At 38.2% G+C, this 17,493-nt stretch overlaps 1 protein-coding gene across 1 annotated transcript in view; it reads left to right on the top strand.

The window, feature by feature from the left end:
• Nucleotides 1-17,493, top strand: part of med13a (mediator complex subunit 13a) — a 104,184-nt gene that overhangs the window by 21,331 nt on the left and 65,360 nt on the right. Inside the window, exon 3 of the mRNA XM_024261310.2 lies at nucleotides 8,881-9,049. Coding sequence (XP_024117078.1) covers nucleotides 8,881-9,049 — 169 coding nt within the window. The remainder of the gene's footprint in view (nucleotides 1-8,880; nucleotides 9,050-17,493) is intronic.

Below are 17,493 nucleotides of genomic sequence, written 5' to 3'. Positions count from 1 at the left end.
ACACACTTTATATGCAAAGCAAAACTTTGGTAAAAAGTTTGATCTTTTATGAGTTAAAAACACATATAATCTTATGCTGCACAAACATTGGTTAGTAGCTGCCCAGAGCTGCACTGAGATGATCCTGTTTGGCACAGAGCATCTTTTATTTTGAAAATAAGTAAAAGAAAAAAAAAAGAAAAAAGAAAAAGAGAAATCACTTTTTGAGAGATGCTAGGTTCTTTTTATATTTTTGATTTTGTTTGTGCCAAAAAATAGACATAATTCTTATGTATTATTTAAAAAAAGAAGGAATGAATGCAAATCCAAATTTCTTCAAGACTGAAGAAAGACTATACGGCTGCTTCTAGGTTTTGATCTGTTGAAAATAGCCCAAATGGCTCTTTTACTGTTAAAGGTTACTGACCGCTGGCATAAACAAAGTCCAATGGGTAAAGGAAAGGTGAATTTAATGTGAGGGGTCAACTGCCTACAAAGATCAGTCTCCTCAGGTCCTCAAGCAGTTGCCAAGGGGCATCAGCAGATTCTTATCTGATGATCTCATGCTGCAAGAGGGGTTATACGCCTGAGTCAAATCTGCAATGAGGGGGGAGCTTGCCAATGCTGGGCTCTAAAGGGCAAGACCAAAACATTTAAGCTACTTACACAATGAACTGGAGTCCAGTGGAAAGACTTTAAAATACGAGCCATTCTAGCTGTTTCGTGGGCATGAGTTTGAAGGGCAGAGTTCTAAATAACGTTCAAAAAAGGTTTCATTTGGTTCAGGCAGGGTGAAAGGATGTTGCTGTACTCTAATCTCCATGAAATTGAAGGATGCTTTGCTATATGAAGCTCTTTTTTTAGAGCACTTTTAAGGTCTTAGAGTGCTAAAATAGCAATAATGATAATGCTTTGCTATAAATTTCTCCCAAGTTGTGAGGCCTGATGAATGTCTCAGGTCTTTGAATTCAGTTTTAAAACAAAAATTTACCTATTTTGATACGTGTCAGTTAACCACAACTTGGTCCTTTACAGGGCAGTACAGATGAATATAATCAGCAGAGAGAATTAACAGTGCTCATTGAAACCATTAAATGCCATTTTTTCATAAAAGAATTAAGATCAAGACTAGAATTAGTCCTATAAGTGAACCCTAAACTACTCCATATGAAAATGTACTCTTTTTAAATTTGATCTTGTTTGCTAGAAAAGATCAAATGTTTGTCAAATAGATTCAACTAAACCTGTTTTGATACAAGTTCTTACTAATCAGATTATAGGTCAACAGTTCTCTTAGGTCTTCCTTGAGCTTTTAAATAGTTTTTTTTAATGCAGACTGAAAACTGTCACAAATCCTGTGTTGATTAGAGACAACATTTTTAGAAATATGACAACAGGTGATATTGCGACATTGATCCAAAGTTTTGTGTCTTTTTTTGGATTCAAACTTTGATCTGGTAGACTACAGGAAACAGAAAAGCCTCAATTGTAGTCTCCAGGTCTCACACAGAGCTATCATTACTCTGAACATTTGCTTTCTCAGTCTCTCCTTTGTCTTTAATGCAGCGCTGGTGGTAAACACAAAAATCCACTTGTGTCTTCTCATTTCGGCAGCTGAAATGGCGCTTGCTCATTCTGCACACCCCTTCTACACTCATTAGATTAGCAGCCTGTGCAAGTCTCTTAATTCTGAGCAAGTGCCAGTTGTGTGTACCAATGTGCCAGTAATCTGCTCTCTCAAGAGACACAAGGGGAAAAAGAGTGTGGAGGAGACGTGGGAGCAGTGAAGGGCAAAAAAACTTCCAACGTCAGGCTCTTGATCACGATTGAAGTGCTGTAAAGGGAACAATCCACCAAGCATTCCATTCACACCATCCCACAATTCATCTTTCTTCAATTAACACTACATCTATGCTTGAAATAAACCAACCAATCAATCAATTAACACAAGAGAAACATTTCTAACCGTCATTTTCAGCTTGAAGCAGAAATTGATTTTGAGAAGCCTTTCTTGAAGAAAAACAGTTTGCCTCTAGCAAGTGTGGTTAAGTAAAGGTATGCATTCTTATGCAAATGAGTCCTCTGTTCTCCCAGAGAGTCATTTCTTTGGCATATTTTTTCTTTTCCTTTGTTTGTTTTTTCCTCCTGTTTTTCGTCCTCTGGAATTTACCCTACAAGTCTCACAGGAGGTTTCTCTACTTCACACCACATCTCTCCCTTTGATTTCGTAGTTTACTTTCCTCGGATGAATATGCTTCAAGTGGCGAGGTCCATGTTTCAGTTGCAATTGGGTTGAAATAAAAAAAATAATTTTATTAAAACCATAATCCTCTTGTTGGTGTTTTTATAAATGATTTTCTGATGGGGTTAAATGTGAAGAGAAAAGACAGGAGGGAGACAGCTGTGTTCGTTCTAGGGATGTCCTGATCAGGTTTTTTTCAGAGTCATTTGATTTTGAGTCCCGATCCAATATTTTTCTAACACATTTAAACAATATTAATAAATTTAAAATCCTGTGTTTTCCCTATATTTCTTTAGTTAACCTTCTTTTATCTTCTAACATTTAAACTGAGCCCTTCTGTGAAGTAGCTCTAACAACCAAGTAAAAAAACTGCAACTATCAACTAATAAAAAAAAAAATAGTTAACCATTGCCTAGTAAAAACAAGTGATTATTAGTCGTGTGAATTTTTGGTGACTTTAGCTTCAGAATCTTCAGAACTTTTGAACGTTTTTGATCAGATGTGATTTATATCACCATTTAAAATTCACATACACAAAGAAGTGAAGAGTAGTGAGCTGGAGAATTCCCTATGAAGTTGCAGATTTGAGGTATGGGATAAGGTGAGTTCGCTCATTCTTCTTTTTGATGCCAGTGAAGATCATCTTTGTGGGGCGGCCGTGGTGCAGTGGTAGGGCGGTCGACTCCTGATCGGAAGCAAGCGGGTTCGACTCCCGCCTTGCCCGCCCATCTGTCGAAGTGTCCTTGGGCAAGACACCTAGCCCTGAATTGCTTCTGGTGGGAGGTTGCAGTGGAGCCACCAGCACTGTGTGAATGTGTGTGTGAATGGGTGAATGGGTCTGTGACTGTGAAGCGCTTTGGGCCCTCAAAGGAGGGTAGAAAGCGCTATACAAGTATACGCCATATACGCGATACGCTATAAAATTCGGACAAATAAAAAATAAGAAATAAGGAATAAGGAATGAGATAAAAGTTGTCCTGCTGAACATCCACCAGTAAAATACCTCTTTAATAGTTTGTGAAGGCCATGGCTGCGGCCCATTGGGTTGTCTGGGGCAGTGAAGGGTCATAGATAAGGAAAATGAAACGTTTTATTGACGTGTGTGTGGTAAATGTATGGTGAAGCATTTGTAAGGTTAATGTAAGTTTCACACACTTATGACAGGTGATGCTGTTGATTGGTGCCACTCTGCCTAATTTTCACATTTCCAAAAGTCAGGCTGAATGCATGGACTTTACCCTTATCATGTAAACAACACTAACAGGCCCCCTGTCCTGCCCTAGCCAGACAGCACATATCCACTCATAAGGTCACTTGTGACTAAGGCATACCAATATTTTCATTTATTTATTTATTTTACAACTCGGTGGTAGAAAACTAAGGATTTGTGGTCTTGTCGAATAAAATTCCAAAATTCGAGGGTAAGCCAAAAAAGGATATTTCCCCTCTTAAATGTAATTAATTTCAGTGATATTCAGACGTTTTTTGGTAATCACTTGGTAGTATTTACTCAACAGAAAAATCAAAAAGACACATGTCTCTGACTGTGTCACGGAAACATGCGTCTTCAGTTACCTATACAAGATCATTAGCATCAATAGCATCTTAAATAAAACAGCTGAAGGGAAATAATGTTGAATCATTGGAAAAATCTGAAAATGTTTCTGTTGTTTGAATTGAAGCACTTTAGAACAATAGTTTTTGTGTGTTCAGTAAAGAAACGTTTTTATCACCGTCAAATTGATACAAGTTGATTAAAAATGAATTTAGCTCAATCTGAAAGTCATCTTATTCTACAAGAAGATTGTAAACAATAATTTGCCCCAAAATGCATCCATGGATACTCTGAATGTTTGTGGGATGCCTCAGCTTTATTTACTGCTGAAATCTTTTAGTGTCTTGTTTGTCATAGCCATAGAAAACCCCTAACCAGCTCCTGGGAGGCAAAACCTGAGAAAGCCGATACTTGGGTGCTTGGGGATCAATTTTCCAGGGTTAATCTCCTGCCTTTGAACCACCATCCGCTTCCCTGTTTTCCGTCTGCTCCAGCTCCCTCCTTCCCTTCCTTGCTCTCTGATAGATCTCTGTTGGCTGGCACAGAGTAAGGACTGGACCATAGCTACGACTCTGGCCCATGGGTGAAGTCTCCCTCCTTTTCTCTTCCTCTTTTTTCCCTTTTTGCTCCAGAAATATTCATTAATTAGTGATGGAGAGTGTACAAAGACTTCTCCCTCTCGTTCTGTACAGATAAGGGAAAATAGGAGGATGAAGGGGACGAAAGGAGGAAAAAACCCTTTTGGCCAGACTTGGTAGAATCCCCTTGAGGACAGTTGATCATAAAGCATTAATCTTTCTTTTTATTAACCGACTGCTGCAGTAATTGCTTCTACACAGATATGTAACAGTGGGTTACACATCTCTTCGGTTTACTTTGCCACTGGAGGAATTAGGAACTTTTTCATCAGTTAAAAAACATCCAAGCATCATGTTTTCATGTTTTTATGTTGTAGTTGTGGGAAAGGTCTTTTTCCTTGCAGTGGATGTAAGTATTCTTTATGGGGCTGCTTTGCTCCTGCCTAAGCACTCACATAAAGGTCAGTTCATCTGGGTTGGCTTCGCAGGAGGGAGAGACATGAAAGCGCCTCAACCATCACCGAAGCCCATAAATCTTTGTGTAAATGAGGCCAACTCATCTTTGGGCCTTTCCAATGCCCATATCCCACAGTTTTCCACCCTACCACCTCATGCACAGTCACTCAGCAAGCAGCAATTTCACATTTTTGTGCATTAGGTCCAAATAAAAACGTTAAGGACAATGTTGTGCTTTCAGTTGTTGAGCTTTGCATCGTTGGTTTCGGGTATCTCTTTGGCTTCTATATTGGGCAACATTCCAGGTTTTACTATTTATCTGCTGCTGTGACTCCTGTACTTTCTCTGATACAGTGTTTCAGTGGAGCTGGACCATTACTCCAGTAGTCCAGCCCACAACTCAGAAGTCAAGTTCTAATGAACTCCTGCCGCTCTATGTTGTAGAAAATGACACAGGATTTTTGATTCAGTCTAAAAATGGCTTCACGATTACTGAAAGACCACCATCTTTGAAAAAAGATCAGAAATTGATTGGAGTGGGACTTCAAGCTTTTGTCATTCCATGTCTTAGGCCAGGGGTCTGCAACATGTGGCTCCATGGTGGCTCGGTTTTTGCTTTTGTACGTGCCAAAAACAAGACATAATTCATATTTATTAAAAAAAGAAGGTCATGAATGCAAATCCAAATTTCTTAAAGGTTAAAATAAATCTACGTGGCTCCTTCTATGTTTTGATCAGCTGAAAAAGAGCCCAAATGGCTCTTTTCCTGTCAAATGTTGCTAACCCCTTTCTTAGGCCCAGTGACTGAAGTGTTTAATTCTAGATTTAAAAAAATGTTGCCATTTGTAGACTGTGTTTGTAAAACTGACTGATATCTAGATGTTTGCTGTTGATCATTGTCTTTGTGGCTAAAGCCCTGTTGGTTTAGCTAATAGGTGTTCCTCTGGGAGAGAACTCGAGCGGTGCAATAAGATCAACAAACACACTTAGGCATTTTGCAGTTCCTTTTTCCTTTCTGCTCCACCAGCATGCGGCTGTTTGCATGAGATGTGTTGTTTGGAGGAACCAGCTTTGGTTTCAGTACCCTGGAGTCACAGTTTTCCCTTCATCCCCCAAACTTTGAAACTCTTTAAGAGCCGAAGGTTTGAGTGAGTGTCATTTTGCTTGGGCACAGAAGCTCTCTCTGCATGAAACCCTGTTTGTGTCCGTCTCAAATTGGGAGTGTTGCCGTGAAGCTTGCATAGTGAACATCAGATCGCTCGGAACACTTGATGAAAACCAGACGCCTGTTTTTTGAGGCTCACATTGCTGGAGGAAAGCGACCGAGTGGTAACAGTTAAGGGGGAGGGCACCACATATAAGTTGAAGAGATGTTGGCTGCCTGGAAATCAGTTCAACTAAGAGCAGCGAGTTTTCTGCCAAGTTACACAACCGCCTCAGGACTGAGAGTTTAACACTGCTTTGGTGTTTTTTTTTTATTTTTTTTTATGGTGAAATTAATCCACATTTGGCTGTTTGGTGAAAGGATTTGCCACGTCTGAATCATTGCATTAAGTCCATCTTCCTGCTATTTCATTTATATTAATGCTCCATGAGTTTCTCTGGTTAAAAGTTTCTTTGTCTTTTGACTTCTTGCCCTCTTGTCTTCTGCTCCTCTCAGTCTGACCACACCAGCTCCTAAATCACTCAGCTCAAGGTTGGTTTAAACTCATTAAGGTCTGACTTAACACACTTAAACTATGCTTAGAGGGCACCTCAGTGTCAGGTCTGGATGTTCCAAAGAAAAATCATGAAAATTCTATAAAGTTACACACCTTTTCAGTTCTTGCTTCTTTTATTTAGCTGCTTTTGATTCTTGATGAGAAACGTTGGTTTTTGAGTTTCTTCTCCCAATTTTTCAAAGTTTGTGACCTCATTTCACAGCTTGTGTTTGACCGGGTTGGGAGTGAAGCTTGTGTTTTGTAGCTGCTACCCTGAGGTTGTTCTTCATATTCCTGTCTTTACTAGAGTTGTGGCATTTGAAAGGGTGTTAAATTGTTCCTCTTGGTATGTCAGTGCACTACTTTAATTGATTTCTTTCTACTGAACATTTTGGAATTGCACCTTTAGATCAGGTGTTGCTGCCTGATATGTTTCAGGAAAACCACAACGCTTTGAGTATTTCAGTGAAGAAGCTTTTCATGCCTTTCTGGATTTACAGCTTCTTTATGATGCAGTTTCAGGCGTTTCCAGAAGTGCAGTAGACTTTGAGTTGCATAGTGTCTTCATGGCACATGTGAAGCTGGCACAACAATATGGGTCACTCTTGTTTGGCTGTTCTCAGGTGAGGTAGCGTACTCAGAGAGATGTTTGGTGCAGACTTGACTGAAAGGAGCTTAAGTGCTGTAAGATGTGAGCAGGCCTTGTTAATGAGATTAGAGCAGCATTCAGGCCAGTGCAGAATGCCATTCTGAAAGCAAGTCTGATATGCTCTAATGCTCAGTTCTTTAATGGTAGAAGAAGGTTTGCTTGGTGATTTGTTTCTTTTCGCTGTGGTGTTTGAAAAAAGGAAACATGCAGATTAAGCCCTACAGACAAGTGCTAGTTATCCTTTATTTAATATTTAATTAGATCATACCTGTCAGATAAAGCTGCATTGCAGTCCATCTGAGTTATCTAAACAACATGGTCCTGCAGTAGTGAGTTTAATGAAAATGTTAATATCATCTTTGATAAGTTACATGAAGAAATTGTATTTTTGGCTCCTTTCTTTTAAGAAAAAAAAAACATATTTAGTCAAATAAAGAAAACTGTAAAACTAAAGGGCAGAAACACTGGAATGTTTATCCAATCAGATCTGATTAATTCCAGATCATTTTTAAACATATTTGTGTTTAAGTCCAGGAGCATGGCAGTAGGTCTACATCTGAAACCTCCTCAGCCATGCAGCATGCAGCTGCAGGTTTCTGTTTGACCCGTCTCAACCACAACACTTTTGGGTTCATTTGCATTTTTTGTGCAGTATCTTTTCATTGTCAACGAAAAATTGTTAATTTACTCGTCAGAAAAAGTACATCTGAATTCTCTCTCTCCTTAGTCCATATGTAGGGCAGGTATGTTCAAAGTGCAGCCTGTGGGCCGAATGCAGCTCCTATCATAAAATCTGTAATATGTGACACCTATCACTTTCTAGAAACTCTATAAAACGCTCTTGTTTGTGATTGGCTAAATTATTAGTAATTGTAAACCTGTGGCAACAACTTGTGGATACTTGACCTTCAGAGCCTTTAGGGCCAGACTAGAAGAACAAATGTATTAGTTTCTGTGGTCAAACTGGAGTGGTTTGTATTTCTGAATAAGACAACTGTTTGTGTTATTTTCTGTACACATGCTTGCAATATAATGTAGACGTTCACAGTGAGCATCAAAAGGGAATATTTTGTAATATTTACTTTCAAGGTTTTCCCTCCAGACAAACTTTTTCTTGATTTTATTCTAGTCTTTCTGATCTTCTGATCAAAAATAAAATTCACTGTAATTTTTAGAAGAACATATAATTCGATATAATTCTGTTTTATCTGAAGAAATTTATAAAGTATGTATGTGTTCACTTTCGGCTTATCCCAAACTTTGCAGGTGACTAACATTGTCTTAATTCTTCTCAGGACAGTCAAGTGGTTTGTTATAATCTCATGGTTTCATTTGCGTTTACAGGACACACTCGTGTCCTCCATGTTTTCCGTCACTGAGTTTTTAGGCAGTTTGCTCACAAACCTTTCGTGTCAATATATACGTATGCATTTGTTGCTTCATGAGATTTTCCTTTTTTCATCCAAACCTGATGAGGGGATTTAAACTAGATCCCATTTTGATCTGAATTAAACAGCACATTGTGACAATAGTCTCATAATGACAGTTGGAAGATCCATATGTCCTAAACTCAATAAACACAGATGAGGGAACGTGGCATTTGAGCAAGTGCAGCGCTGGTCTCTGCTGCACGCCAAACAGACACCCTCACTTCTCTTCCTGCCGTTCATCCTGTTCACTCACACGCTTTTTTTACATTTCAACGGTTGTTTATGTTTCAGCTGGAGACGACGGCCTGTGGGAGAACGGCCTTCCCTACGAATGTCGCACTTTGCTGTTCAAAGCCATCCACAACCTGCTGGAGCGCTGTCTCATGAACCGCAGCTTTGTCCGCATCGGCAAGTGGTTTGTCAAGCCCTACGAGAAGGATGAAAAGCCTGTCAACAAGAGGTGAGCTGGAACCACTTGTATCTTTCACGTGTGTATGATTTCTCTGTGCTGGGACAGAAGAGCTGTCGTGGACTGTAAAAAACAGACACGTTCATAGCGTTGGCCTGCCTCTCTGCTGCAATGGGTTCTAAGCTGGCTTCTTCTATTGAGGTGTGTTGATGTGGGTTTGTGGTTTCCAAGAAGGGATTTTGTTCTGTAGTTGCTCAGGGTCAGCACATCAGCCCCCTCTGTAGTGAAAAAAAATAAATGTAATGATTTTGTGAATTAGATGTGATCAATCAGGATCACCCGCTGATTGGATTATGGGTTTCATGTGTTTTCTCTTTTTTTTATTTGTAAAGCATTTTTCATGTAAACCTTGTAAACCTCAAATGCTTCACATGTGTTAGGGCAAAACAATACAAACAAATCAAATACTTTAGAAGTCTCTAAAAATAAGTGAACTGCAAGTGTTGGGTTGTATCTGAACTCCCTCACTACTTATTGCACTGTATACAGTTTTTGTCATTTTGTCGGGATGTCCAAATCACTAATCAAGTGTCCTGACATTACCCAGAAGTCTGCGGAACACCAGTGTGCATCAATCCTCTCTAGATTGGTGAATATAAACCACAAAGTTTACATTTGAAAAAAATGTATGTTTATTTAAAAAAAAAGTCATCCAGGGCACTGGATAATCCTACACTAGTTAGGGAGTGTGGATAGAATTCAGACCTTATCATTTTTTTGTTTTTTAGTATCAATAAGTCATTTCTAACCTGTTAGCATGATGCTAGCAGCACCACAGAGTGACAGTCTGACTTGTGCTCCTGCAAGTTATGTAAATGCTTGGGAACAATTGTAATTTATTTAAATGTATTCTACACACCATACTTATTCATGTTAACAAAATGAAACACAATATAAATGTCAGCAGCAAGTTTATTTGTACATACATTTCAATGGCAGAATTAAATAGGATGTAGGTCTTATTTATTAGTTTATTATATTTAATATTTATTTACATGTAATAAATTGTGTTCAAAGTTTATAGCACATGTTGAACTTGATTTATAAATAAAACACATCAGTAATGGAATCTGTTAAAAAAGATTTATGGTGCGTTTATTTCATTTAGAAAGCTTGTTTTATACAATTATGCAATACTGGCTTTTCTGGCTTCTTCTTCTTCTTTTCCCTTCAGGGGTCGCCACAGCGAATCAGTTTCCTCCATCTAAGCTTGTCTTCAGCATCCTCCACTCTAACACCAGCCACCTTCATGTCTTCATTCACTGCATTTAGAAAGCTTGTTTTATATAATTATGCAAAACTGGCTTTTCTGGCAAAAAGTGCAAAAGATTGAAAATAGATTAAAGAAAAAGTACAATGTGATTTATCAAACATGAACATTGATGATCAAATGAAATAATCATAATAGAATTGATATCTCTTTGGAAGCTTCAATACTTATCAGTCAAATCCATTTTTTTTACTCAGTTATTGTTTTCTCCTTGTATAACCATATTCAGAATCCAGATATGCATCCTTAAAAGGGACTTAAAAGATTATATAGAACTGTTGCTAAAAAGTTGATCTGGACAATATTTATACCTGCAGCAAAAGTATTTTCTTTTTCTTTTTCTTTTTTTTTTTTTAAGACATTTTTCTCTGGTAGTGGTTAGTTGGTAATGGCTGTCTAACTAAAACTACCGTAGGAAAACAAATAAACAAAGCCCGCAAACCAAGGTCCAACCCCAAACTAAAATATCAAAACCCAGCAGTGTAAGACTGCTGAGGACAAAGAGGGGGAAAATAACAAAAAATAAATAAAATAAAAATAAAATAGCATTTTTTTAAAGTAAGGATTACTTAATTTACATTTATTTAAATTAGATTAGTTACATTTGTAAATTGATGCTGAGATGCACATAGATGATAAACTATGTAGGTTTTTTCATCCCTGCTGATCTAAAGACGTCTTGTTTGCTCAATGGTACCTCCAGAATGAACAGATTCTATTTACAATGCAAAACTTTGGTAAAACGTTTGATCTTTTAAGAGATAAGAGCACATATTAGCTTGTGCTGCACAACAATGGTTATAAAAAAAATCACATTTTGAGAGATGCTGGATTCTTTTTATAGTTTTGCTTTTGTTCGTGCCAAAAAGTAGATATAATTAATGATGTCCTGATCAGGTTTTTTTGGGCCCGATCCGATTCAGAGTCATTGGATTTTGTGGATTTGCCGATACCGAGTCCCGATCCGATACTTTTTTTTAACACATTTAAAACCTGACCAAATTGAATAAACTGATTTGTGTTGTTCCTTATTTATATTTCATTAACCTTCTTTTATCATTAAAAACTTAAATAAAACACTTCTGTGAAGTATCTTTAATAGCCAAGTAAAAATAGAGCAAATATAAACTAGGAAAAAAAATCATATTTTCTTGTTATACACTGTAAACCCTGACTTTAGCTGTAATCACAATTTTGAGTAATTATTTATTATATTTTTTAGTTTAGTATCATTACTTAAATACATTTGTTGTTTGAAACATTAAAGATGAGTTTTAAATATTACTAAATGTGTTATGTAGAGATCACTTCTGCTCTTAAGTTCCTGCATGAGTGGGTGGAGCTCATATCAAAACTGTCTATAAAGGAAACTGGCTTGCCATTTTTTGAATATTGAAAATAAAGAAAAGCAATGAGGATTTTCCCCCAGAGAGCTAGCTACAATTTTACAATTTTTTGCATTTGCATCAGAGTTTGCATTAAGCTGAGTTTCTTGTCGTAAGATTGTATATTCATTGCTTATAAAAGTTGCTTTTCAATCCTATTTTTTTCCCAGAGTTTGAAAGCGCTGGTTGTTAGTCAAAAATGGGCAATATGTAAGCATTGCTTTTTTGTTTTTCTTGATGCTCAGAATGTACGTGACCGGATCGGGACATCCCTAGGTATAATTCATATTTATTATTAAAACAACAGAAGGTCATGCAAATCAAAATTACTTAAAGACTTAAGTAAGACTATGTAGCTCCTTCTAGATTTGGATCAGTCGAAAACAAGTCCAAATGGCTCTTTTACTGTTAAAGGTTGCCAACCCCTGGTATAAGCCTTTTCAAAGTCTTATAGTCTGCTAAAAGTGTTCCCACTGCTCTTATCATGCAGTTTTTAGCCCAAATCCAAAAGCCTGAGTTGTTTTCTAAGTCATAGTTTCTGCAGAGCGGCACGAGTTTGTTAGAAATTCACCTCTGAGTTGTGGGCAGGGCAGTTGGTGTGGAATTAAGGCTGCACTGATTTCCCATCATCCATTTGTCCACACTCTCCCACTAGCTTACAGCCCCTCACAACAGCCTGCTAACATTAGCGGTGCATCAAAAATGGTGATCAACATCAGAGCTATCCAGTTGTACAGTTTAGATCCAGATTCCTGCTCAGAGGAAAACAAAGACGTTCATGGATCTATTGGTCAGGAAACTGATGTATCCATTCTGATACATGTTATGGACGTGGGTGAAGCAGGGATTTTGTGACCTGCAGATTGTAGTTTGCACATAACAACTACAAGCTTTTTCCAACAGGATTTTTTCATCTGCCCTTGAATCAAAATGATTTAAATAAAGAAATACTCAGAAACAGAGTTTAAATCTTCATTTTCTTTATAAACGTTCTTCATCCTGATATAAAAAATAAAATAAAATAAAAAAATCAAGAAAATATAAAAACACTAAAAACATGATTGTTATTGGAGTGCATCTTGAATTGTTTGGAACTAAAATGTTAACTCATACCGACCAGTAATGGGTTTTGTTGACACATCTTGTGCATAACCTTTTAGGTTAAAACCGAAGTTGGTATTGTAATGTTGTGCTGTTAGTGCATTTGACTCATCCATTGCCAGGCTGTGGTCCTCCGTGTTAGGGTCGTCACACCATGTCTCTCTCTGGTTAACTGGAGTTTGTGAAACAGCAGAAGAAGTGTTCTTTCCTCCTGTTCAAGTACAGAATGTATAGAGATGTTTTGAGGGCAGGTGGAGCGCTGGTCTGGAGGGTTGATAGCAGTCATTTTTTTCGGTCACATTGACAGGTATTGTTAGAAAGCCAAAGGGGAAGCTTTTTTAAATGATATTGTTGCTGTTTCCCATTATTTCTACACCAGCCATGTCATGTGACCGTGTGGTCAAACTCATTATTGACGTGTGTTAATTTTCAGAGGACATGCTATATGCTATTACTAAAATTGGCTAGAGTTTTTCTGTTACTTTTTTGTCTCTTCTTCCACATTTTATTATTATTTTCTGAGATGGTGCATACATATAAAGGTGTTTCATCGATGACTGAAGTCTTGTTTCTTTCAGTGCTGGAGGTTTAACTGTCGGTGTCAAACTGTGATGATCAGTTCAATAAAGAAATGAAACTAAATATTTGCTCAATTTGAAGGTTACAAAAACTTTTCACTTTTGTTTTTTGACTTAATTTCCTCTTTACTCCGCATGCTGACACAGAGCGCTGGAGTCGAGTGATGGGAACAATGGTCTTTTGTCCTCCTCTCCTCACCCTCCTGCTTCCACAACGCAGAGCAAACCCCCCTGAATCGCTGCTGTTCTCCACGATGTTTTTGTTTTCTTCCTCCATGAGATTGTGTCATGATATTTTTTACAATTGAAGCTTTAAAACTCCTGGAAGAGCTCTCTCACTTTTTGCTTTGCTACCTTTTTCATACAATTGTGCTCTGTATATTTGTAAAATAATATTTTGAGCTCTTAGCTTAGTGTAACTAAAACTCATCTCATGTAAATATGACCAATACTTTTAGACTCCAAACTAGGAAGTAACTATACTTGAAAGCAAAATGTTTCTGTTTTTTTATGTCTTTTTTTATTTTTTCTCTCTCTCTGAAGTTATAATCCCACCTGCTCTTGAGGGTGGAGATTGGCTGTCTGGGAGCAAAAACTGCTCAAACCTGTATCAAGGTCGTGGACCGCTCGTCACCCCGTAGAGAGAAAATGTTTGTGCACATTTTTCTACAGGCATGCTGTGGGTGACGGGTCATAGTAACACTTGTAAAACACATATCCCAAAATACCCCAGCGCAGCAAGCTAAATCCAAGGTTTTCAGCAAATTCAGCAGGTGGCTGCGCTGCGGCATTTGTAATCGGGAGGCGACAGTCGCAGTTTTACACCCCACATTCTGCCTGCAAAGGTCTTAAGAAAAAGTTACATTTTACAGCAAACTCATATCCAATAAACTGCATTTTTTTGTTGTTGCCGTTTTTGAGTTTTCTTCATAAACTTAACACACATTTATGCATTTTTCTAAAATCTACAGTAACTGGGCTTCACTGTGAATTTTTTAGGCTTTTGAAAAATGACAGGTTTCATGAAACATTTGGAAAGAGGAGAATCCTCCATGCTGAGGAATGCTGGTGGTTGTGCAGCTCATATCCAGCCTGCAGATGGAAGCCATTGGATCCCCTGCTGCTCCTCTGGCAGGTCCTGTGCAGCATCCAGAGTCACCAGTTGGTGGAGGCTGTTGTCAGTTGACAGCGTTCACAACCTCAACCCCAGACCTCAGCCTGCACCCAAATGCTTACATCATCCCTCCACCCTCCCCGTCCCTGTTTGTCATATTGACCAGATGTCTGCTGTTAATGACGCACAGCCAACTGCATGTTGGGGATTTGAAAATGGTAATTGACGGAAAAGGCAGAAGTTGGTCCTTTATTTTCCTCTCTTTCAGACTCCTTTTCAGGGAATCAGTAAAACTGTTGCTCTGATGTTTTCCAAACATTTATTTTCAGGACTCAGCGTTAAATAGTCTTACCATTTTTAGTTGTTGGGAGTTACACAAATTGATCAGTCGACATATTTGAAGCCCAGTGAGTGCACTGTAATGTGTTGATACAGCTGTCATCCAGTCTCTTTGTGCTTTTCTGTTGGGTAGTCTGCCTTCAGGAGCCGCAGAGAAAGAGCGCCAGCGAACACAGGGAGGGAACAAGCCGGGCACAGCTCCTGGTGGTTGTCATGACAGCAGAGAAAAGCACCCTGGGATTGCATGTTTCCAAGAGAAAGCGGGTTGTTCATGGTCTAAATGGCTGCATTAAGGAAATAGGAGCAGCATTAAATCCTGTCTGCTTTGATGATGAATACCTGTGTTTTTTTTATTTTCATCTATCTGGCAGTTGTGATTTTTAAAGCTGCACTTACAGGAGCTGTAATTCACTGCTGATGCATCAGTGGAGTCTCACACTGCCTCCTCAGTGTTTTTAAACAGGTTTTGTTGGTGTCCTGCTTTCACCAAATCAAATCCATCTATTAAGAAATAAGAGAACTGTACATCAACTGAAAATAAAACACATTTGCTTATATATGCAAAGTGTTCATGTACATTCAGAAATGTGCCTGCAATAGAGAAGGCTTTGTTTATTTTTCTGCACCACACAGAGAATCTGTTCAAGTCTTCCTATGAGGGTTTTTGGAGGTGACTGTGTTGATGGCAGGGCGACGCAGAGAGCAGCACTCTGATAAGTAGGACAGTGCAGGATAAAGGGCTACTGCCTCCAGTCTGGGGCTAAAGTGCTAAATTTATCCCTCTGCTCCTCACACAACACAAACACACAAAGATGGACAGACAATCATAGTTACTAACAATTGGGCTGGAAGCCAGACCATATTAAGGACAGTCCCTATGTTAACTGGCTCAAGTTTTTAGGGTAGCAAAGAAAGAACACAAACTTTCTGTCACACCTGTGCACTTATTTAAATGTACCTCTCCGATATACTTAGCTGAGCTCTTAACTTTGTACACAACCTTTCTCCAAGTTTTGGACTTAAGAAGGCAGGATTTTGGGGAAATCTGATGGTCCACTTAACCCTTTAACCCCTGAGGCATCGTCAGTGACGCTTATACACAAAATCTTTGACATAACTTTTCAACCGTTAACACGATCATTCCAGTAGATTGTGAAGCCGAGCCGCTTTTCTCCTTCACAATCTGCTTGAATGATCATGTTAATGGTTGAAGAGTTGCAGTAAATCAAAGAACAGAAACACTGGAGCTGTGGTGTTAAAGGGTTAAATATTTTGTGTGTGTTTTTATTTAGCTGGAAATTAGACTTTCTGAAAATTCTGATGCTGTTTTGTAGAAATCAGTCAGAATTAGTTGTAACTTTAAAGTTTTAACCTTTTGTGGGGCCAAGGTGTACTTTTTCTTAAAATAATCCCAAGGCACATCAGCAACTCAAAATGTCAAAAAGGAGAAAGTGTGTGGTCTGCAGTACTGATGTGCTAGTCCCTCCAGGATCTGGGGTGTATTTTTTCGTAACATTTATATTCGTTTTTTTGTTGTTGTTTTTTTTAGTTTTGCTTTTGTCTAAACAAAAAATGTGACAAGTTAAAAAAAATTTTTTTTGTATTTTTGGAAAAACTATAATAGATTATTAGATGCATCAATTCTAACTCATAGATGATTCAGAATCATTTTATGACTAAAATAATCCAAAATCAAAAAATTGATATAATTTATCATAAAAGCATTGAGCAGAGCTTAAACGTGCGGCACGTTTTTCACTGAGCACTCGAACATGGCTGGCCCTGCTGACCGCGTGGGCTGGCGAGCTTCGACTTTTTTAAAGCTAATATTTGACGGTCAAAGGTCTTTGTACAAATTCATGCTGTGTGTTTGGTGTGTCGCACCAACATTTTAGGGAACACAACAAACATGAGAAATCAGATTGCACACCTCCACTCTGTTGAGTAGCTCTCAAGGCACTACTTATTTTGTTTAACCCGAGTTAAAGGTAAAGCTGATCTATGAATAACATTATATAACTTCAGGTTACTAAATTTAGGGGGCGGGGAATCATTGAAATGTACCTTTTGTTGATGCAGTGAAAGTCAAAATGTGTATTTTCTTAATAAAAGTCAAGGCACTAGTATATTGATTTTGTCTGTACGGTATTCCCTCATTTACGCTCTAAAATTAACCCACAATACAAGTGAAGTCCTTGAAATCGGATTACAGATGTTTTAAGGCTGTAAAACTCACTGCATACTTAATCCACTTTTTTCAGACAGACATGAACATTTTCTCACTGTTCTCTCTTTAAACTCTCAAAGTTCAAACCAACACAGATAATTTAGTTCACTACTATAGGATGAAAACTAAGATCAAAGATGTATCTAAATATGGCAAACCAAACTACAGGAGACGAGGCATGAAGGGGATCGATTGACTATGGTCTACAGCCAATCAAAACACAGATCAGTGCGTTTAAAAAATAGTAATAATAATAATGATGATCAATAATGGTGTTGTAATTGAATCGTTGTCTCCGTCGTAATAGAGTCGTGAGGTGCCTAAAGATTCCCAGCAGTCTACTGGTCCGTTCTTGAGCTTCTGGACCTTAGAAATCACAAAGATAACAGACTGATGTCTTATTAAGCTCTCTGTATAAATG

Source organism: Oryzias melastigma, unplaced genomic scaffold (genome assembly GCF_002922805.2).
Source record: "Oryzias melastigma strain HK-1 unplaced genomic scaffold, ASM292280v2 sc00259, whole genome shotgun sequence".
Classification (NCBI taxonomy): domain Eukaryota; kingdom Metazoa; phylum Chordata; class Actinopteri; order Beloniformes; family Adrianichthyidae; genus Oryzias; species Oryzias melastigma.
Note: the sequence above shows the minus strand (reverse complement) of the source record. Positions and strands in the feature narration are given on the sequence as shown.